This window comes from Phasianus colchicus, chromosome 24 (assembly GCF_987193195.1).
Source record: "Phasianus colchicus chromosome 24, bPhaCol1.hap1.1, whole genome shotgun sequence".
Lineage (NCBI taxonomy): Eukaryota > Metazoa > Chordata > Aves > Galliformes > Phasianidae > Phasianus > Phasianus colchicus.
In genome coordinates this window covers 3641051-3663960 of record NC_143459.1, presented here as the reverse complement: position 1 = coordinate 3663960, position 22910 = coordinate 3641051, and the positions used below count along the sequence as shown (strand labels likewise).

The 22910-nt window shown below is 43.4% G+C and overlaps 1 protein-coding gene across 5 annotated transcripts in view; it reads left to right on the top strand.

Annotated features, from left to right (window-relative positions):
- Window positions 1–468: 468 nt before the first annotated feature.
- LOC116230056 (lethal(3)malignant brain tumor-like protein 4) overlaps window positions 469–22910 on the top strand; it is a 40456-nt gene continuing 18014 nt past the window's right edge. The window contains exons 1-12 of one of the 5 annotated variants that reach the window (XM_090123851.1): window positions 469–544; window positions 9074–9237; window positions 12304–12466; window positions 14175–14283; window positions 14389–14560; window positions 15966–16023; window positions 17115–17203; window positions 18441–18545; window positions 19158–19293; window positions 19682–19773; window positions 20707–20858; window positions 22388–22464. In XM_090123851.1, the coding sequence (XP_089979977.1) occupies window positions 9121–9237; window positions 12304–12466; window positions 14175–14283; window positions 14389–14560; window positions 15966–16023; window positions 17115–17203; window positions 18441–18545; window positions 19158–19293; window positions 19682–19773; window positions 20707–20858; window positions 22388–22464 (1270 nt within the window). In that variant the 5' untranslated portion in view covers window positions 469–544; window positions 9074–9120. The other 4 variants (XM_031594941.2, XM_090123852.1, XM_090123854.1 and 1 more) reach the window with 4 other exon arrangements.

Here is a 22910-nt window from a genome sequence, read left to right as displayed (position 1 = left end):
GTGCTCCTCTTTTGAAATGCCATCTTTCACGGTGAGGAATCCCGCACCGACTCGTGGTGAGCAGCACGAGGACGCGGTTAAACAGCAGAGCCTTCGGCACGGGGTGCTTTTATCTTGCGAACGAGCAGCTCTCTTCTGCTCATTGAGTGCAAACGCGGCTTCTGCACCACAACCTTTGCCACAGCGTTGGCGCTGCACGGTTTCGTCGGTTCAGAATTCAAATACGGAAAAACACACAAACAAACACACGCACACGACGTTCCCAGATACGAAACAGAGCGGTGCGAAGCGAGCTCCGCCGCAAAGCAACGGAGGCGCCGCTCTCGAGGCCCGGCCTCACATCCCCGTTTCGGACGTCCGGAGCCGCCCCGTCCCCGCCCGCTCTGCCGCCGCCCGGCCCCGCCTCGCCCCCAGCGGAGCCGTGGGGCTCGGGGCCGCCGTCGGAGCAGCCACGCATGCGCGCTGCCCGCCGCCGGTTCGCTAAACGTTGCCCGAGTTGAAGAGAAAAGAAAAGCGCGGGGAGGCCGGGCCGGGCCGCGCGGCGGTGAGTAGCGGCGGGGCGGGGGCCGCCATCTTGTGGCAGGGGCCGGGCGGCGGTGGCGGCGTTGAGGGCCGGGGGGCGCGGGGCGGCGGGGAGGGGTGGGAACATGGCGCCTCCCGCCGTCAGGGCGCCGCGGCCCCGGCGGAGCGCAGCGCAGCGCTCGGCCCTCGGCTGCTCGACGCCCGCTGCTGGGTGCGAGTGCCTCCGCTGCGGGCTCTGGAAGTCCGCGTGCAAAGCTCCAGAGCCGCTCTGTGAGCCGCGGGGCCGGGCGGGTTTGCTTCTTTCTCCGCTGTTCCCTCGATCCTGGTCTCTCAGAACCTGGCCGTGGCGGGGCTCTGCTGGGGTTTGGCCTCGTGTCATCGCGCTGCCACGAACGCAGGAGGCCGTCAGAAGATGAGTTTGTGGGCTGTGGGGGCAGATATCCCAAAATATTTGTGCTTGCTGAGGAAACCTGGGCGCTGGGAGGCTGCAAAGCTTATCCAGAAAGGTAAGGTGGAGATTAAGTAAGGCACAGCGTCAGCGAGGCTTCAGAACAGAAGCGAATAAAAGAAATAGTGCAGAACTTTGACGTCCCTTTAAAATTCTTTTTGAAAGCCTTTGCCAACTTGCAGTCATTGCAGACATCAAAATGCTGGAGGACAACAAAATGTAATGGCACGCTCTTCTTGTTTTCTTTAACTACATCCTCTTTGAGAGCGTGTTTTATTGCCCTCAAAGGGGATCATCAGCAAAGGAGAGAATTTTGGAGGCTTAACCAAGTATTGAGCTTGAATGCGGATGGAGATTCTACACAAGAAGCGATGCTGCCAAGCTTTCTGAAAGCAGAGGTTCTCCAGGAGAAAAGCACAGAACCCATGAAATTGAGGATTAATGGATGGAGGGAAGGCTGCTGCTGGATAAGTAGAGCAATAAGCTCAGAGCTCCGGAATCATTGGGCGCTGTTCTGCGTAAAGATGAGTGTGGGACAGTCTGAATGAAGTTTGGTGTTTGGAGGAATGAGATGAGGGTGGTTTCATTGATGCTGCTCAATGCTGCAGGGAGTTGGATTAGATCTTAATATCAATGCATTTGATGTCTTCAAGTGCTGCTTAGATGAGTAAAAAAACCACCAAAAAACACAACGTTGCTTTTGTCCGTCGTCAGGATTAAGGGATAAAGAGCTCTGATGTTTAGTGCAGAATCGCATAAAGTGTCTGTATAAGAAGAGGCATAAAAGAGAGGGGAGTGTTATAGTGCCTGAAGTTGACTGCATCTTTTCCTGTCATTAAGAACATGCATCAAATACATTGGGCTTCATCATGAGCGTGGAGATGGACACAGAGCTGGGCTGCGTGCTGCCTGCCCAGCACCATCACACACACACACACTCAGGCAGAGTTAATTTAACTCACCTTTGTTGTTTTTATTGCCGTAATGAGTCAGCTGTGGTGTGATGTGTGGTTGTGCACAGAGGTGCTCTGCTGACAGCTCTTGACCACAATTTCATGTGACTTGAGAGTGTTTATTTGCCTCGGGCATGCTTTCTGCATTTTAACACCAATTCTTTACTTGCAGGAATGTTAAGGCAGCGGTAGGCATTGGTCTTTAGGCTGATTGTCTTTGAAGTAACATCTAGAATTTGTTTTAAAAAGCACCTGCGAATTCAGTTTGTAATGGTCGACATGGAATTTTGCCATTCCATCTGGAGGGGAAGGTTTTCCCTTATTTCTACCATCTTAGAGCTATTAGTTGACGTGTTTTTATGTATGATTATATATACATTGCACTGTGGGATTGTAGATTTGGGGATACAGCCTCAGTGTAAGCCCCTTGTCTTTTCCATACAGTGGTGACAAAGTGGTGCCTTGGAGGCCCCATGGAAGCCCTGCAAAAGCCCCATGAGCCACAGATTTTGCCCTTTATTGCCCCTTGGAGATCCTAAATTGATTAAAGTTGGAAAAGACCTCTATGATCCATACGAGCCCTGTTATTTTTGGAGGTGAGAAGTGCAAAAGCCTGCCAGTGGGAGGTCATCTCCAGCCTAGAAGAAACCACTGTCGTGGAGTTGCCATGCAGAGGCTGTGGAGTGTGATCTGCTCTGAACAGGAAGGAATCTGGGGGAAATTCTGCACTGATAGAACTTCAGGATTTGTATGTCAGGAAAACAGTTAGATTGAGTCAAAACCAGGCTGAAATGCCACAGCAGCTGATCTGCATCTTTGCAGTCATCCTGTGGAATAACACAGTGCTTCCTGAATTGCAGCATCAGTTCTTCTGCTCCAGACACACGCAGTTCCCCCTCTCCCATAGTTTATAACAACAAATGTATTTCTGTCTTTTCTCAGCCTTCCACAACTTGCATCAGTGCCACGTGCCTCCATCAGACAGAGGAAAGGAAGAGGGTTAGCACAGTAGATGGAAGAATTAGATCAGAAGCTGGTGGGAGAAAAGATCAAATGTTTATTTGTTAATGAACATCGGCAGCTGAAAGCTGTGGCACTTGGAATCAATTAGTTGGCACAGCAAATGGGGCTCCTTCCACCCTAGGCCTTCCTCATTAGCAGCACTGACTGTGCTCAGCAGGTGAAGCACGTGTGTGGATGTGCTTCTCTTGGTACAGTGAGTCACTGGGGACGTGGTGATGGGCAGACTGGCATGTCCAATGCCAACAGAATGGGTGTTTTATTTTTAAATGGAGCATCTCTTGCCTTATTCATAATTATTTTTTATTTCTGATCAAGCAGCCTGTCTCTTGCAGTCTGTGTCAGAGTGGGTTTCCAAATAGTACATGACAGCCCTCCTGCGTTCCTGATGCTCCAGGACTGGAACATATGCAAAGTTATTGAATAAATAAATAGAAGGCATAGGAAGCAGGTTGGTCTGATGAAGGCAGTGGGTTTGGTTTGGGTTTTTTGTTTTTTTCCCCTTTTTGAAGAAAGGCGGAGGCCCTTGCCTGTTACCTCTTCTTTTAGTTGTCGTTCACTTGCATTTGACTTCTGTTTTAAGTGTACTGTTGGCTAAATAACACTGCTGCTGACAGAACTATCAAGTTTTCTTCCTCTGCTCACCCTTGGTGATTATGGTACCCATCCACCTGTACCTGCTGAAGCTGCTGATGGAAAAGGAAGGCTGGAAGATGATCTGTGTCTGCTTGCAAGCTGTGGTCTTTATTCTGAAAAAGTAATTCCTGTTTTTTTGTTTAATTAGTTCCTTCTCTGACTCTTTTTGTGTCCAGATTTTCTGAGACTCCTTTCTGTCTTAGCCTTTCCTCCAGCAGGGACTATGATAGTTTTGCAGTTCTCCATTTGTTTAGCACAGAGGAGGCAGGCAGTGCTTCATTGCTGTTCCGATTCTTTCTCCCCCTGCACACAGAGTTAACTGAAGGTAGCTTGGATATTTTGATCTGGCCATCTATGCCAGATTGTACCTAACTTCCTTCATTCTGTAGTAACACTAAATCTACTAATAACAAAGTGACTACATCCTATATCAAGCTATTTAAAAAACAAATACCAGAGAAAGAAATCTGTGTTGTGATTGTTATTTCACAGTTACATGCAGTGCAGACACTCTGGTTCTGCCTATTGACTTCAGCATCAAATGGATCCGAACAACAAGCTTATGTCTATTTGTACTTTTTAAACTTGCTTTGTCAGTTCTGAGCATTTTTTTTTTTCCTTTTGAAATGCTTGACCTAAGCATGCGTTGCTCAACACGGAGCAATTGCTGTCAGTGTCAGTGTGACACTTAAAAAACTGCTTTGGAGGAGGTGCTGGTAGTTTTGGAGGTTAATATTAGTGGCCTTAATGCCAGTCTTAGATAATCAGCCTTAGTTTTTCTCCCCAAAAGGATGAGATGGAGATTAAGTAAGGCACAATGTCAGCGAGGCTTCAGAACAGAAGCAAATAAAAGAAACAGTGCAGAACTTTGACGTACCTTTAAAATTCTTTTTGAAAGCATCTGCCAACTTGCAATCATTGCAGACATCAAAATGTTGGAGGACAACAAAATGTAATGGCACGCTCTTCTTGTTTTCTTTAACTACATCCACTTTGAGAGCGTGTTTTATTACAAAATTAATTCTTTGTTTCTTAGTTAAGCATTTAAGTGGCAACTGAGCTTTCAGTTTTCCATTAGAAGAACCACTTTATTTTTTCTCCCAGCACTATAATTTTTATGTTACCACAGAATTGACTTTCTCTTGAATGAGAAATCGTACAGCTATGTTACAGGTCATTACATTCTGAGTGAGAACAGTTCTGGTCAAGAGCATCTGTGTCTTACATCTGTTGTTGTGGAAATGAGCACAGGTTTAGCAACGGGACAACTTTGGGCATCTTATGGGAATGTCATAGAATCTTAGAATGGTCTGGGTTGAAAAGGACCACAGTGCTCATCCAGTTCCAACCCCCTGCTGTGTGCAGGTCACCAACCAGCAGCCCAGGCTGCCCAGAGCCACATCCAGCCTGGCCTTGAATGCCTGCAGGGATGGGGCATCCACAGCCTCCTTGTCTTATGCCACCATTGCAGAAGTTCTGAACGTGGCAGTTTTTCTGAGGTAAGTAGAAACAGGAGGGTGAACAGCTGTTTACAGGGGTGGATAGTGATAGGACAAGGGGGAATGGTTTTATACTGAGACAGGGGAGGTTTAGGTTAGATATTAGGAAGAAGTTTTTCACTCAGAGGGTGGTGACACACTGGAGCAGGTTTCCCAAGGAGGGCACAGGAGGCTTTGTGCCTTCCTTGCATCCTCGTCCTTCCTGGGAATAGGTTCTGCAGCACAGCACTGAGTGTTTTGTTCACCTTTTGCAAGAAAACGGTAGGAGAAGGGCTGCTGTGTGACTGTGAGATGGCACACGAATGGAAAGAGAGTGCAGGATGGGTTTCTGTGCAGACTGCATCACACTCTGAGCACACACAGCCCATGCAGCAGCTTTCTTTTCTGAGCTGAAATAAATAGGAGTATGTGTTGGGATTTTTTTGACACAACTGTGTCAAGAAACCAAGAGATAGCAGCTTATGAATGACAATGCTGCTTTGGACTTAATACCAGGATCAGCTGCCTGGTTTAGAGTGAGCTCGTGATATTGGTGTCTGATCTTATAAATGGATTAAAGTCACACAGCTGCCGTGCCTGTTTATGAGTCCTCCAGCACAATAGCAGATAGCTGTAATCCATACATTAATGTGCATTGCAGTCACCTTGCAAGGACTGTATTGTACAAACAAACACTGCAAGCCCCTCAAAAACCAAAGTAGTTTAACTGAGCAGAGCTGAGGCAAAGCCTGTCTGTGTCTCCTTGCTTCAGACCTGTGCAGTGAGCCCAGGTTTGATTCTTCCTTCATTTACGCAGCAGACAGTGAAAGCAGCTCTGTGTTACTCATGCTATTAAATGCTTGCTAGTGGCTGCAAACGCTTTCTTTTGAAATGTGTTGGTATGGTTTCGTTACAAGCTCTGAAAGTTCATTTCAATCTGTGCCTGTGCTGATGAGGTTCCTGGAGGTGAGGCTGGGCTTCTGGTAATTGTTTTAGTTCAGCCTTGCAAAATATTGCTTGCCCGAGGTGAGTAATATTTTTTGATGGGTAAGTAAAAGATCATCAGTCACCGTCATAGCCCGGGACAGGCAACCAATTTTTATCTGAAATGGTAAGTTTTCAAAGCTGTTCCAGAAACAGGATTAGCTGTGCCTTGTGAGAACTCATTAAGTTTTTTTTCTCCTGTTCAAATTGCGGTTCAGTTCTCCACTAATGTCATAAGAATGAATGACAGATATAATATAGTGGCTGTTACCTAACTATGCTGAATTTTACAGGAAAAGGGATGCTCAGAGCTCTGAATCCTGCCTTGTTGGTGTGCATATATATTACACTGAATGAAATGCCCAGCTTTGCTAGGTTTCCCATTCTGTTTCAGGGAGGAAGGGTGATTTGTAAGTTGGTTATTCCCAGAACAGCACAATATCAAATACTTTCCCTGATGCCAGCTGCTTCTTGAATGGAATTTCACCTCCTACTGTATGGAGGCTTAGCCAGAAGGGCTGTGAACCTGAGATTGTTTTTTACTTGATTTACAGCCCTTGGGTTTATTACATCGTTGTGTTTCTCACATTTTACCCTCGTATAAAGACACCAAAATCCTGGTGTCATTGGCAGTCAAGCTGGACAGCACGTGAAATGGAATTTTTGTTGAAATATCTCTCTTCCCATTAGATCTGATGGTGTATAGGGAAAAATAATGAAGCCCAATTGACTCATTCAGCCTCCATGCTTTTATTTGTTTGTATGAACTTGTGCCTTTTTTCCTGTATTCTTTTTTTTTCCCCTCCCAATGAAGGCAAGATGGATGTTAAAAGCTACAGCTGGTTTTCTGCAGTAACGATGAAGCAGTTTCCCAAGGCTGCACTGAGGTTCAGTAACAGAAACGAGATCAAAACCTGAGTATTTCTGGCTTCCTCTTCCTGCAGATTTCAAATCTAAAGATAAAGCACAGAGGTCTGGGTGGTAGCATATTAATTATGAACCGTTTTCTCTGCCAGCGTGCCAGTCGTTTATCATTTCATACATCTGAATCTCCAGCTTGGATCTGGATGACTCATCATCGCTTTGCTATATCTTCTAATAAAATTTCTCAGTCTTATCATGTTAAAAATGAAAAGCAATCGCAAATAGGGACAAATCAGAAACGTTTGTGCTTGACTGTGGCTCTTCAGAATGCTTCAAGTTAGTTTCTGCTGCCTTTCTAATTGCACAGTTTGCTTCCTTTTATTGGGCTATCTTGGTTTTATTGTAGATTGTCCTGGTAGGGAGTCCTATAAGAACGGTAATTTCTTCATTGCATTTTTCTAGGGCTTTTAATAGATTTATAAAGCACAGGAGATGGAAAAGGCCCATTATCATATTGGGTCTTCTCCAGATAGCCCAAGATTGTTTCGTGTATTATACTTCTTGACAGCAATTTAATTACTTCTGTGGTTTAATTACATTGGCCCAAGCTCTGTCCGAGCACTTTCCAAACCCCTTCCCCAAAGGGAGCCCTGCAGACAGCCTTGATGTTGCAGCTTTTTTATTTTTAGAGCCTGAGCACAAATAATAACAAAAAGTGATGGTTTTGTCCTTGCTGAAATTGAAGCATGGACCACAAACGAGCGTTTCTAGATGGACGAGGGCACATCACAGATTAATGCCTGGGGTGCCTCTGGCTGCAGTCATTGGATGGCACCCAGCCTGAGCTTTGGGCTGGGGGCAGCAGTTCTGTTTGCATCACCAAGGACACCGGGTAGCACCTGTGGTGCCACTGAAACCGAAGGCAGTTGGGCTGGATGCTGCATCTCAGCCTTGCTTTGTTGGCTCCCGTTTGCACTGTTGTGGCTCAACCTGAGCAGAGCATGTGCTGCTCTGCTGCATGGGCAGGATTGTAAGTAGTTGGGTACATGCATTTGGGGGGAAAAAAATAAAGCAAATACTACAGGGATTAAACTGTGCTATGCAAAGATATCTAGAAATGCAATCTACATACATCTGTCCTGATTTCGACCTAAATAAGATCATCATACTGAGCTGTCATGCTTGAATTAGAGCTGCAGGAATGCTCAGGCATCATCAATTACCCGTGTCAGGTCTGTGGTTTTGCCTTTGGCTGCAGTAAATTCACACTTAGCCTACAGATGGATGGTTTAGCATGTGGAAGACATCACATCAGAGTGAAGTTCACCTGTCCCAATGTGAGCACCCAGCAGTTAAACCGTGCCCCAGCCTTGTCACTGCGCTCCAGTGCTTAAGGAGAGAAGCAATCTGCCAAAGGCAGATGAAGCAAATTGTTCTTGGATGATGCCTGACCTTGTTACTCATCTAAGAGCTGAGAGCAGACCTGTCCAGCTCAGATGTGGGAATCCAAAAGTCAGAGCAAAGAGCCCCATCCATGCGTGGTTTTGACCCATTTCCATAGGAGTGCAGCTCAGCTCGTGCCTTCAGCTTTGTGCTTAACATCAGTGGCTTTGCTCACGCTGGAATAGTTAGCAGTACTGCCAGCTCAAGGGAAGGCTGCGAGTCTTTGTCATTTGTTTTTAGGCAAGCTGTTATGTTTGCAGATTGAAAATATTCAGGGGACGTTTAAAGGGCAGCAGCATACAGTTAATGTACGGTCAGTGTTTGTTCAGTGCCTACTGTGGTAATATTTGACTAATTGGGAAGTGGGGGCTCATACAGCTGGGGCTTTCAGTCAGTTCTTCTGATGGAACCTATTAGATCATTTGCTGGGACACGAAGGCAGCGCGTGGGCAAAAAACATTTTAAGAGCATTGTAGAATTTCTAGCACGGAACCTAAGCATTGTTGCAGTGCAAAGAAACGTAGCAACAAATGCTGCTGTTTCAGTGCTGTACTGACTTGTCACAGTGGATATGGTATATGAGTTTATGCATGCTCCTCTGTATTTATGATTCTGCAGTTTTAAATCCTGGTACTGCTGATACCCAGAGCATAGCTCCTACTGAATCCAGAGAATGCAGGATTTATTCTTTGATTATTATTATTTTTCTTTTTTCCAAATCCTAGTTTTCTTTCTTAAAATTCAATAAAGAGCCCAAAGACTAAGCAGAAAGATGGAACAGAATGTCCTGGAGAGCAGCACCATCAGCATCCCGACAGCAGACCACGATTTGCTGAGTGCCTTAGACTGGAAAGACGGCATTGGTACCTTACCCAGTAGCAGCATACAAGTAAGAATCCAAAGAAACAATAAACGAGCAGCCACTGTGCCTTAGGCACTGCTACAGTATTTACCTGATGTTCTCTAGCTTGCAAGTAGAAGTTGTGCAGAGCAAACAGTTTGTTTCAGACAGCTGAGTAAGCTCTACAAGCGAGTGGTGGCATTTTAGTGATGCTTCTGAAAGCCTGATGATATTCCCTTTCCCCTTCTAATTTGTTGCTCGATTAATTTCTAAAGGTAGGAAGTATTTTAAATAATTGTTTCTGCTGATGGAAATTCTGGGATCTGATCTTCCTAATTCTCAGTCATGTCCAGGCAACTTATTTTGGCAAGAAGTCCCCTTAATTCAGCCCAAAATGGGAAAACCTTTTTTTATAAGTAAATATTTATGGGTCTGGGCCTTGAGTTTCTTTTCACACCAGTGGTTATTTTTGACAGCTTTTTACAGCTGCCTCTGTCTGATATACTCACGATGGTAACTCCAGTACAGCTCTCCTATAAATCACAACCAAGATCTGATGGCCACAAACATGATGTACTATCGCAGAGGGGGGAAGGAGGTGACTTGACTGTTTCCCAAATTACCTTTAGCTGTTATTTCAGTTTGATTGCACTTCTGGTGGCTGAAAGTGAATACATAAAATTGTCCTTAAGGCGTCAAGATCTGAATCTGGGGGAAAAAAAAAAAAATCAATTTCTAGAGATAAATTGGAATTGAAGGAACTTGAGAGCTCTGAAAAAAATCAGATTGTTGGTCATCAGGCATTCAGAATCAGGTCCACCACCTCCTGATGATGCTGACATCTCTTTCTTCCTTCCCATATCCTGTAGTGCAGAGAAGTCCCTCCATGGGCTGCCAGTAGAGAACCAGCAAAGCACCACACTGCTTATTTGGATTAAAGAAAACAAGTAATACAGCATTATTTTATGTTAGATGATGGAGGGTGAGAGCACTGAACACCACGGCCAGTGAGTGCAGTAGAAGTGTTTGGCTGGAACATAACTGGCTGCACAGGAAGCTACTTCATTCTTAAGATGCCAAACACTTTTTTTTCCTGCAAAAATGTGAAGCACTTTATTTTCCTGCTGTATTCCAGTTCTGGCATACACAATGAAATGCATTTTTCCTGAATTCCCTCTTTAAAAGTTCTCAGGAACTTTTAGGGTTTTAGGGTTAACTCAGGATTATTTCTGAAGGGTTCGTGTCAGTTTCAAACTAACAAATGTGCTGCATTGATCTCCTGTAAATGTGCAGTGGAGGATGCAATCCTGATAAAAGCACAGCTGTGAATTTCCAGAACTGAAGGGTGAGCAGTATTGCCTTGAAGAGCTGGGATCAAAGTGGGGGTTGGCTCCATGGGACAGCCTGTCCTCTGCAGCAGATCAGGGACTGTTAATAATATGACAGTGTTTTTTGTAACAGTCTTTTGCTTCTGGAGGCTTGGAGTGGGACTCATCAGTTAATAAGGCTGCAGGTACACTATGGAATCCTTAAAGGAAGGGATAGCAGCCCCCTGTCCTCCTTGGCTTGGGCTGAATCAGAGCTGTTGATTTGTATGCGAGAATATCTACCCCAGGGACTGATCTGCTATTACAGAATGATGTTGGCGTCCTTCCCCACCTCCAGCTGGGAGCTCTGCTGCTCAATGGCACAGGGAGATCTGGGGATGCTCCTTCTGCCCACCTTCTGCTCATTGAGACATGCTGAGCTGTCCTCATAAGTGATGGCGCCGGACTGCTGTGATGCTGTGCTGTGCTGGCAGTGGGGACAGGTGATGGGTTTCTTCTCTGAAGCTGGCCAGTCTGCAGGAAGCGTAGGGTTCTTACCTTAGAATGATTATTTCTTTGTCATGAGCCATTTCTTGCTGAAATAAAAACGGTGCTCTGTCTCTGGGAGAATGCAGAGGAAGAGGTGCACTCTGTAGAAGCAAGTCCAGCATCTTTGAAGCCCTAAGAAATAGAGATTTCAGATCAAAAGCAGGCAGGGGGAGGAAGAATATTTGGGATGAGGCTTTGATAGGGTGCTGGGGGTGGGATGAGAGACCAGGAAGCGTGCAGTGATAGAGGCAGAATAGTGCTCCTTGATGAGGAGCCCTGCTTCAGAGGTGACACAATGTTTTTAGACTGAATTTGGAAGTTTTAAGTGAAGAACGGATGGCTGTGAAAAGATTTCAAACTAATAAAGGGCTGTGGGAAGAAGCTTTGGAGCAGAGCTTGCAAATGGAACCCACCTTTGACTTGCCTCTTTCATTCTTGAGCTCAGTAGCTCTGTGCTGCAGGCAGTGAAGAAGGTCAAGGAGTGACTGGAGCTATTTGCTCATCAGAAAGAAGGTTTTCTATATATATATATATTAATATATATATTTTACAATGTGCCTGGCAGGGTTTTTGTGCTTTGCACCCATTTGCTCCTGGCCTGTTATAGGTTGGGCACATCCTGGTTCTCTGGGATACACGCAAGGAGAAGAGCTGCTCATTATCTCTTCATGCCTTCTGTTGTCCAACAGCATTGCCTTTGCATATCCCCAGGTCCCTCTGCTTTTCTGGGAAGCTCATGTTGCCCAGTTGTGCCCCCAGCCCCTGCAGCTCACTGCATCGTGTTGCTCCAAGGTCTGCGTTCCCCATTGCAATGGGACTTTTAACAGCTGGGTGATTCCTGCCTGCATGGAGATCTGGGGGAATTTGCTGTAAATGTGACTGTGCTTTGCTAGGTTTGAACCATCAGAACAGAGGTTTGCATTCAATTGGTTTTCTGCAGGTATTTATTGTGGTGCTTTTGTCGTAAGTCTGCCTTTTAAAAGGGGGAACACATCCAAAGCAGGTAGAACTAGCATGGCTTCCTTTGGCAATGAAATGCACTGCTGGGATTTTTGGGAGCCCGTTGCTGGCATTTCAAGGAAGTTATTTGGTGTCTCTCATTTTTATGGTTAGTTGTTTTTACTGTTTTGTACGCTACATACAGCCATTTCTTTTTGTCTCACACCTCACTGCTTCTCAGGGAATCCTATTCCTTCCTCTTCCCTTTCCTAACTTATTTTCTACTGCTCATTCGCCTGCTTTCTTCTGTTACCTGCAGTACTTTTTAAATGAGTTTGGAATGCTAGAAATCATTACTGAAGTAGAAGCAGAAAAAGCAGAAGCCTTAGAAACTCTTTCAGCTTCAGCAATAAATGCCAGTCCAGCCAGCTTTGCTCCTGCTGCTATCAACGCTCCTGCTGCCTTTAGCACTGCTTTGGAAGGTGAGCTTTTGGCTGTGAGATAGAATATACAGTTTCTGAAAAAGCTTCTAGAAACAGAACTGAAATGTGTGTTTCAGCAGTGCTGTGCTCCCTGACACAGCATGTGCAGTGAGTCACTGTCTATTTTGAATATATTAGAAGTATTTAAAGTGAATGTAATTGCTGCACAGTCATAACAGTACCTGGCTCCTGCATTGTGCTCTCCTGTGCGGAAGGTAAGTGTGGTTATAGAAATGATGTGGGCTGGGTTTGTCAGCTTGGTCAAACATTCCACTGCCACTGAGTTTAAGCTTAAATCCTCAGGTGATGCTGACAAGGTGGAGCCCCTTCTTTCCAGGGCAGCAGATCATCAATGGCACCCACGTTTGTCCTTAATGTGGGTGATGTCCTTGTCATGACAGCTTTAGTTAGATCTGCATTTGTATTAAACTGAACTGTTTGATGCACTACTATAGATGTGCCTTCACTGACCACCCCTGGGGGCAATGGGAGCTTCCAGTGTCATTCCTCCACCTGCATGTGCAGTGTGAGTGGGTGACATGGTGCTGTGCTAACTGGGATTCGTGTCCCTTGATTACTCAATCCCTACTGTGTTAGCTTTGCTAAAACTCCTAGAGAGTTGAGTCTAACCTGACTCCTGCTGTAGATACTGTTAGCTGCTACAGTTTCAGCATTTCCAAGGCTGCTGCAATCTAAATTAGGGGAAATAGAGTTCTAACAAGACAATCTAAGCATGTTACTAAACATGCATCAACATAATGATCAACAAATTTCCCAGATTGGTCTTTGCAGACCTCTTCTTGTTTTTCTAGAAACCAGCAGCGCAAAATCACTTCTATGCCAACCTCTCACTTTTTCATTCCAGACCTCTCAGTTAAGCTGGGCAGTCTCCCTCACCTCAATTGCTTGTTTCCTATGACCAAATTACTCATTGCTTTGGCAGGCCTACCTTGTGAATGTGCCAAAGCAACCCAGTACTGGATCACTGATCAAGGCAGGGCTGCATCCCTGAAATCATGCACACCCATGGAGGGAATTTCTTCTGTAGGAAGAGAGCACTTTCCTCTTGTTGCTTGCCTGGACAAGTTGCTACAGTTGGCTTTCCCCACTATTGTCATGGAACTATTTCTTTTCTCTGGTAGGAAGGCTTTCTACCCGTTTTCCCTGCTGTTTCTCTTATCTCAGGACTCACTGTAAGCTCTGTAGGTTCCCTTAAGGCATTCTGTCTGTAGTCTTCCTCCCCTGCCAGTGCTGAGGCAACAGCAATCCATCAGGCAAAGAACCAGCTCATCTGTGGTCACCTCAGCACCAAGAATTCTTCACATCCTTTTAATCTACCAGTGTGACTCTTTGGGCAGAACTCTTTAAGCACTGTTGGCCTTGCACATTTCAAGTTAGAGGGTTACTAGGAATAAAGAAACAGGAATCGTGTCCTGGTTATAGCCTTGAGATTATATTCTTACTTAATACTTCGACATAGGGTAGAGCTTCTCCAAAATTAAAATATTAGAGATAAAAATAGTTTGTCTTTAATGAGGTGGTACACTCTATTTGTATACTGGTAATAATTACTTTCCTCCCAGTGCATCCTGAGGTTCACTTAATAAGAGTTTGGAAAGGACTTTGACACTTTCCTTGCATGGAAGTGTTTCAAATGCATGGTTTTAACAATTTCCTTTAATAGTTTTGTTTTTCTCTGCTCCTGTAGTGCCCAAAGACGACGTGCCCTGTTCTGATTTCCTGACTTGCAAGCAAATGGATTGCTTTGAGAATGGGAAGTTTTGTGCTCAAACAGGCTCACAGCATCACAGGGACAGGTAAATGAACCTCGTTCTGCCAAAGAGGTACAGAGGCAGTGGGGATACCACAAGAATACTGCTGGGCTTTTAATGTGATTTTTGTTTTCAATTTTGAATGTTTAGTGATACCAAAGAAATTCCAGATGGTTGCAGAAACAGGGGAAATGGTAGAAATCTTAATGCCAGCATTGGCTGTCAGGTAAATGAGGCTGACAGACCTGTGAAACGACTCAGAAGAAAGAGAAGATTGCTTTTGGAGTCTGAGGATGATGAGGAAAATGCGTATGAGGATGAGGTAAATGAGGCTGCCTGTCTTTTCTTTAAGGAGAAGTGTAAAGAGCACGTACAATGCTGTGGCTTACATCTCACTGCATGGTGACAGCTGAACCAAGGGAAGTTGTTTTGTACCCATGAGGACAGGCTGGGTCACTGCTCAGCTCTGAAGTGAGAGGAATCACTATTGGTGAACAGCTCATGTGAAGTCCAGATTTCAAACTGTAACTGAACATAGTTCTGCTTACAGCCCTGAGCACATTTTACAGTAATTAAAACACATGCCCCCAAAATATTATGCCTAATTACAGTCAAGGAATGCTGTGTGATGCTGAGGACTGTGTCCAGATTTCTGTTTATTATGTCCTTGTGTGCACATCCACTAAACCACTTGAAACAGGTATTAATGGCATCTGAACAGTACTTCAGTTGTGATGTGATCTTAACTTTCATTAAGCATTGTAATCCTTTTAGGGGCCTTTCTTTGTGCAAGTCTGCTCTCTGCTACCATGCATGTAATTTCAGGCCTGAACCATTACATCTGTACTTGTGTATTGCACTTGTTTTTCTAATGCAGAGCCACTGGAGTGGGTGCTTGTTGGTAATGCAAACTGCAATTTCTGATCTCATGAACAGAGATTATTTAACTCATCTTATTGCTTAGCTTTCTCTTTGATGTGCCTAAGAGATTTCTAAGTACACACATTGCAGAAGTACTTGACTTCTGTCTCTTCCTTTTCTCCTCTTCATCATTTGAAATGGTCCCTCTGTTTTGTCTGGGGCGTGTTTTGGGAGGCAGCTTTGCATTTCACATGTTGCCCTTTGGGTTTCACTCTGAGGAATAACAACCCTGGGTGAATTCAACATGGGTCTGAAAACTTCATACAGCTATGAATGGCAGTTTGGCTCCAAGCGTGACGCAAGGAAACCTGTTTTGGGGTGTTCATCTATGATGGTAATTACTTGAAGCTTCTGCTTCTGAATTTCAGGGCTTTATAAGTGCTTTGTTGGTTTTTCCCCTATCCATTCCCTGGCATAGATGGACATAAGAACATCAGAAAGCAAAAGGAAAATGGAGCATTGCAGTAAGGTTGCTTACATGAGCAGTAAATCCTGCATTGCAGAAAGCAAATCCTTAATTTCCTAATGGAGACTGTGGGCCTCTACTGCTCTTCAGTGGTCATATTTAAATGAATTTTAGTACCACATGGAATAATTTGTAAAGCATTTTGGGATGCTGCAGGATCAAAGTGATGTGTGTAACATGCCCTACTAACGTTCTTGCAGGGTTATTCAAAGGGAAATGATGCTAGCTAATACTCCTGTTAGATCCATGTAACATCCTTATTGTACATGCATTGTGAGATGATCAAAGAGGGAGGAAACAACAATATTGCTAAACTTTTTTTTAACATATCTGTGTCTAGGAGAAGAATAAATCAAATAATATGAAAAGCCGCAGAAACAGTAAACCAATAAAACAAGGTGAGCTAAGCTCATAGTCTCTTTTCTTTAATGTTTATAGATAATTATTTTTTTTACTAGCTATTATAAAATGAATAGTAGTAAACAGAAGAGGACAGTAGAGCTCATTCCACATTCAGAGTAGCTTATGAGGCACAAAACCCTCTTACCACAGTCAGTCTCCTGAAAGGTATTAGCAGGAATATACGAGGTTTGCCATTTCTCCATCTTTTCTCCATTGACTTTAGAGAGCTTCAGAGCCACACACAGCAAATGCCCAACAGCAAATGAGTTGTAAACAACGTGGGATTGATTATAGACCTTGGGATAAATTTATTACCTACCTTAAAGGAGCTAGCTTGTGTAAACTGGGGGGAGATTTTTAATATGCACTCAAAGCATAATTTTGTGTGGACAACCATGGTCATACTAGAATGAATCCAAGCACATGCCACGTTGTCTTCATCATCTGTGTACTGACAACTGCCTCTCCAGTAGATGCACTGTGCTATTAGCAGGCTATAAACATATATTCATGTATCTATATGTTAAAAAAATCTAGTGAACACAAATTCATTTGCTTTTTCATTTGTTTTGTTTGAGGTTTACATGAGATGCAGTTACACATTCCCATTTGTGCTGTCCTTTAGTTCCTACCCAATCCCTTATTTCTCTGTAAAATATCAGGAGAAGGAATTATTTTCCACAATTTTACACTGTTATATCTTTGTCAAAATATTACCATGACAGCTCTCCATGGGCAGCTTGCCAGCAATCCGGGGGCCAGAACTCCTTTGACCTGTGATGCCATCAATTTTGGTTAATGAGAAACGAGCAGGGTTTGTCCTGCTGCTGGAATTTGTACGTTTCCTCAAAAAGTTGGGTCACACTGCCTCCTCAGGGGCACAGCAAGGCACAGCACTGCTGTGTGTGTGGCTGGGCTGAACTCGGAGCTGCCTCCTCTAAGAGTAATTCAGCACTGGAGCAGTCAGGAGATGCTCCAGGTGCTCTAAAACATTACTTGCAGGAATGGGAGGAGAAAGAGAAGAGAGGGCAGAACGGGAAGCACCTGAGAGAAACATTCATTTTTGTTTCTGTTTTTGATTGCTCAGTTGTTCCTGCAAAGAAGAAGGTGTGGAACTGGATTTCCTACTTAGAAGAGGAACGGATGCCAGCTGCTCCCCTCAAGCTGTTCAGAGAGGTTGGTAGCTTTTTTCAGATCTTGCTGTGTTTTTCTCAGGCAATCTCACAGAATCACTGACTCCGTGGAAGCAGAACTGCAGACTTTCCTCAAACCAGCAGTTAGGTTTATTAGCTGTTTTGGTGCAAACAGGCAGTAAAACCCAGTTGTTTCCAGCCCTGAGGTGCTGTGGAAACTGACATCCATCCTGAGAGCCTCATCCAAAAGCAGCACTTGAAAAAATAGGGATTGAATCCTACTCACAAATAAACAATGTCTGTTTCAGTCTGCTTTGGGTAGCTCCGAATAGGTCAGTTGTTAGGCAGCCTCTAAGTAATGCTGGAGAGGAACATTTTAATGTCTTCCATATGTCCTGTGTTTCATCTGTGGCTGTACAGCAGCCTTCCCAGCCTTCCTGTGTGAAGAATTGTAAGTCAAGTCGTGAATGTTAGAGATAAAATATAAGGGAGTGTGGAAGTTGTGGAAGATCCACTGAAACTGAGAGAATGTGGGTATTAATTTAGGCATAGTGAAGCTGCTTCTGCATTCCAGAGTACCAGCCTGAATTAGAAGTTCAACTCTGAGTGTATCCTTTAAAGTCAAGGGCTGTTTGCAGCCTGTAGGGTGAGGAGAGAAGGAAAGTCTTGCACTCCATTGGATCCAGTAAGCTATTTGCAATTCTGGTTAAAATTCTTCAGCCTGTACTGTACTCCAAATGTTTAATTTGGATTAAGTTTGCAAATAAATGAAAACCACAAATGTTTTCTGGAATGGCTGTGTGAATGGGCTCCAGATTAAACATTCTTTATCCCTTCTGCTGTTTGAAGATGAGAAGTTACCTTTTGGGAAAATCCATCCTGCTGACCTCGTGCTGACACAGGCAGAATGATTTGAGCTTTCCTCTCTGTTTGTTTCTGCCAGCCCTCCTATACTGGGCTATGAAGGGGGATCTTTTGTGTTTGAATAGAGCTCATTTCTGTGTCTGCTGAAAGATTTGTTCCCAGTTAAATGCAACAGACTCGTGGTTCAGTGTTTTTCAGAGGTGAATTAGGATAACAGGTGAACCTGAAATACAGTGAACGTGCCATGACTGATCTCTGTACCTGTGCTTGTCTGTTAAAGCAGCTATCATTTAGGGATAGAATTTGCCCCTCGGAGCTGTAAATTCAAACCCTGAGGTGTATCTGATGACTGCTGTGCTATAGCTTTTTCTTTTCAGGAATTAAAATGTTTCTCCTTTCTTTCCTCCCTCTCACAGTCTCAGTCATTCCCACAAGGCCGAAATGGATTTAAAGTTGGAATGAAATTAGAAGGGCTGGATCCTGAGCACCCCTCTCGATTCTGTGTTCTTACAGTGGCAGAGGTAGTTGACATTCCTATTTTTGATTCCAAAAATCCTGTTATTTGTGGTATTTTTGTTAAAATAAAAGTGGAAAGATAAGAATATTATTTTTGTTCATTAATGATTAGGAGGATTTCAGATACTGAAGGAATAACATTAAGTGATTAAGAATCTGTATATGAAATCCTGCTGTCAGATTTGTACACCTGTGACTCATAATGGTAACACACCTATTCATTCCATAAAATGAATGAATGTGGAAAAAAAGCAATGCATTTAGGCCCTAAGACTTACTAAGCATAAGCAAGCTGAAGTGCTTTTATGCTTCTTCAACGCATCTCATGGAATTGAGCTGGGGTGAACCTAAGTGTTCTCCTGCTGCATTTGCATTCAGGATGCTGCAGCACAGGATATAGGTTGTGTGGAATACGAGGGCACTGCAGTTGCACTGGCCAGTTTTATCATCAACAGTTTGAAGCGAAGAAGGAGGAGCATGGAAAGTAGGAGATGTAGATGAGGGAAAATAAAACCAGATCTTAGATACAAATCCAAGTACAGAAGGAGCATTTTATGAGTGTTTTTCTTTAAGTTCCATGTGACCGTGTGTGATAATCAGAACTCCCCTGCTCACAGGTACAAGGATACAGAATGCGATTACATTTTGACGGCTATCCGGAGTGCTACGACTTCTGGGTTAATGCTGATTCCTCAGACATCCATCCTGTTGGCTGGTGTGAAAAAACAAATCATAAGCTGCTCCCTCCTAAAGGTATGAATATAATATAGCAGTGTACAAGAAAGCATAAATTGTACTGAGAGCTCTCTGTCCTGGCTGTGTGTTTTGATGTTCCCAAAGATTGACATTGTTAGTTGGATTAGAAACTCTGGATGAGTGTGTAAAGCAAGGAGTTTCTTTAGGGTTCAGAGCTTTCTTTCCTACATTCCATTTCCTGGAATCATTTGAAGGTTGAGATCAATGATTGGACATTGTACTGAAAGAGAGATGGATGTTTTAGCTGAAATGCATAACCCCTGAAGATTGTAGAAGAGCAGTTATCATGCAAAGTTCGTATCCTTCCTAGGTAATTTCCATTTCTGAAAAAACAATCTGAATGTAACAGGGCTGTATAAAACAATCTTTTTATCTCTCTTTCTAGGTTTCAAGGAGGGAGAATTTAATTGGACTTCCTATCTGAAGAACTGCAAAGCTCAAGCAGCTCCGAAAAGCCTTTTTAAGACCCTCAGCACTGTAAGTGGTTGTACTGAATACAAGGTGTTTTCAAACAGCTCTGATGCTAAGCAAGTTTTGACCAGAATATTTACGTGTTTTTAATATGCTCATGTCAGAGGCCACAGAGCAGTCAGATCCAAGCTATTTCCTGCTGTGATTTATTTGTAAGATGGGAAACTAGTACAATTTTTCTTCCTTCCCATAATCACTGGCTGTCCAGACAGAGAATTTGTATTTCCCTTCTTCCTTAGTACTGGAGGAAAAGATTTACTCCACCATTTGTTAAATATATTGCAATGGACTGTTTTGCTGTGTCCCTACAGCCAAGATATTTGTGTCACTTTTGTCTAATTTAATCATTTCTAAAATAATTTCTGGTTACCAGCAGCATGCTCATGTGCACCCTGGGATTCATTATGAGGCAATGGATCTTGAGTATTTTTCATCCTTCACTCACTGTTGTTTTCTTTCTGGTTGTTAGCCTCAGTTTCTGTATAACACAGTTTTCCCATTTTGTGGTAGTCTAATGACACAAAGTCCCCAATCCCATGGATTCAGTGCTCCTGATGGACAGAGCACTGAGTGCAGAGGGATCTGGACTTAACCATACAGCTCTGCTTGTGAAGACTCTCTATTTTTCTCTAGGACTCGCAGTGCTCATGCTAAGCCTTAGCCAATACTTAGCAACACAAGATTGTGCATCATAGCCTTTAAGTTTGCATTGTTGTGTACCTGCAGATTCTGTTATTCAGGCTGCACAGCCCTTTTTTAAAAGTGACAATTACTGCCCAAACATGTGGAAATCTAATCAGTAGACCTCTTGCTAATGGCCTGAGTTTTGGTCTGTGGGGTTTGGGGTTATAACCTGCAACTAACAACTTTACAGCAGTAGTTTAAATGGCCTAACCTGGGCTATGACTGATTTCTCTTTCCTGCTGTCCTGTTCCTTAGCCTGTCACACCATCTGGTTTTCGTCTGGGAATGAAACTAGAGGCAGTGGACAAGAAGCATCCATCACTGATGTGTGTTGCAACCATCAGTGACATGGTGGATAACCGCCTGCTAATTCATTTTGATAACTGGGATGAGACTTACGACTACTGGTACAGAGAATCTTTTTCTATTACATGTCTGCAAGCATTACTGCAGTTTATTTCACTCTTTCACAGAGGGTGATATCTAATATTTTAAACATAGACACTGAAATCAGGATCTGAAATCAGTTTTCAAATATCTGAGTAATTTGGGGGGCTATTACAAAGTGGCATAGTAGTTTCTCTTTCTGTTTGATGACTTCAGTTGGTTCAGTGCAGAATCTGTGGGACTAGCTTAACCTCCAGTGCAGTGTTCAGGGTAATGCAGCTGTTGACTCAGAGTCAGGTTCATGTTATCCTTGGGAGAACTAAAGAAAGAATAAGCTGCTCCATTGGTGACAAACCCTTCTGATTAGTGACATCCTCTAGAACTAGTAATGGATGTTGGCAAACTTACAAACTCTCTGCAAACTTACATTTGAAAGCAGTACTGAGATCAGTAAAAATCTTCCCAATTGCTTCAGCAGAGTTTAGTTAACTCTGCACTTTGAAAATAAAAGTGATTGCCAGCATTTAAGCTTTTAAGTCCCGACCTGCACTGCAGTTCTTCTGCATCTGGGAATCTCAATCCCTGCCTTGCGTGCTGGGGCCAGGTAAAATATTAATCTAGGAAACGTACTCTCTCTTTGGCCCATGATTTCCAGCCCACATGAATGGAGAAACTTTCTTTGAATTTGCCTGTGAAAGCAACACAAGGCATGTGCTTATCTACGTAGCACTGACTTGATCAGTGCTCTATATTTTCTCACCCACCTCCTTTTATTTTTGTTTTGTATTGTTCTTCAGAATAGGTGCCAAGTTGGTTTTTTCTTTCTTTGCCAAAAAGATATCATCCAGAACCTTGTAGCACTGCTGTTTCTATTTGCAGAACGTTAGATCTAGTTCTTTTACCATTTTGGTCTGTGAAGCTTTGTTTCCATGTCTTGTTTTGTTTGGAATTTGAACATTTTAATAAGAAACACAAGCAAACAAAGCTTCAAAGTAGCATTTGACTGAAAACACAGTTTGTGACTAAAGGGGCTGTCTCAAATGGGACCCATCCCCTCCTTCAGGGCCTCAGAGTGTCTATATTTGCAATAAAATTGGGAACCAGGCAAACCACCAGTAGGTTTTGGTTGGAAATAATGGCTCATGTGCAGTTCTTGTTAGGACATTAGAAGTCATTGCCCCTTCTTGCACAGTAATTGTGTTTCAGTTAGGGACAAGTGTTTGATTTTTCTTTTGCTTGCTTCCTTTGTATTTTAACTTGGATGATTTATGTCCAGACTGAACTGTGGTTTGTGTGGTCTGTGTGGGGGTAGGAGCTATTTTGTTGTCGTTGCTGTATTTTAAAGCAGCAGACATCTTCTGGAGCAGCTTGAATACCTTGATAACTTAGGTGTGTAATTTCTAACGAGGCAATGCTTGTCTTTTACACCATGATCACACCCACTGAAAGCATCTGCTACCCTAGCGAAGGCGTATCAGAGAGCATTTGAAATTCTGCTTTTCTTTCTGCTTTAAAATTGACTTGTGCCAAATTTTCCTCTTTGATTCAGGTGTGAATCTAGCAGCCCATATATTCGTCCTGTTGGCTACTGCCAAGAAACTGGAACCCCACTGACAACACCACCTGGTACGTTGAAAGTGAGACATTTCCTCCCTCAGCCAAAAAACCTGCAGGCTTTATCTTCCACGTAATTATATGTTTGCAAGTTACAGATTGACTCTTTTCTTTGCTGATTGAACAGTGTTATTGTTCATACTTTTTGCCACTGTAGTTTGTTTTACAGCTCTTTCAAGCAAAGGAACAAGGTTTGGTAATTTGCAATTGAATTTTATTTCAGAGGGAAAGAAATTGGAGCTATTTTCAGAATTTCCTCTAAAGTGAGCAGGAAAAAAGAGGAATTGGTGTCATGATTTTATAGATGATGAGAGAATTTCTGAAAATGAAGGAGCAACTGAAGCCACATCTCTTTCTGCTTCATTGGAATTCAGTCAATGTAGAGAATGTGGGCAAATGAAAAAGGACAGAGCCTGCAGGAAAATCAGTGCTGTTTTCAGGGCTATGGAAGTTCTCAT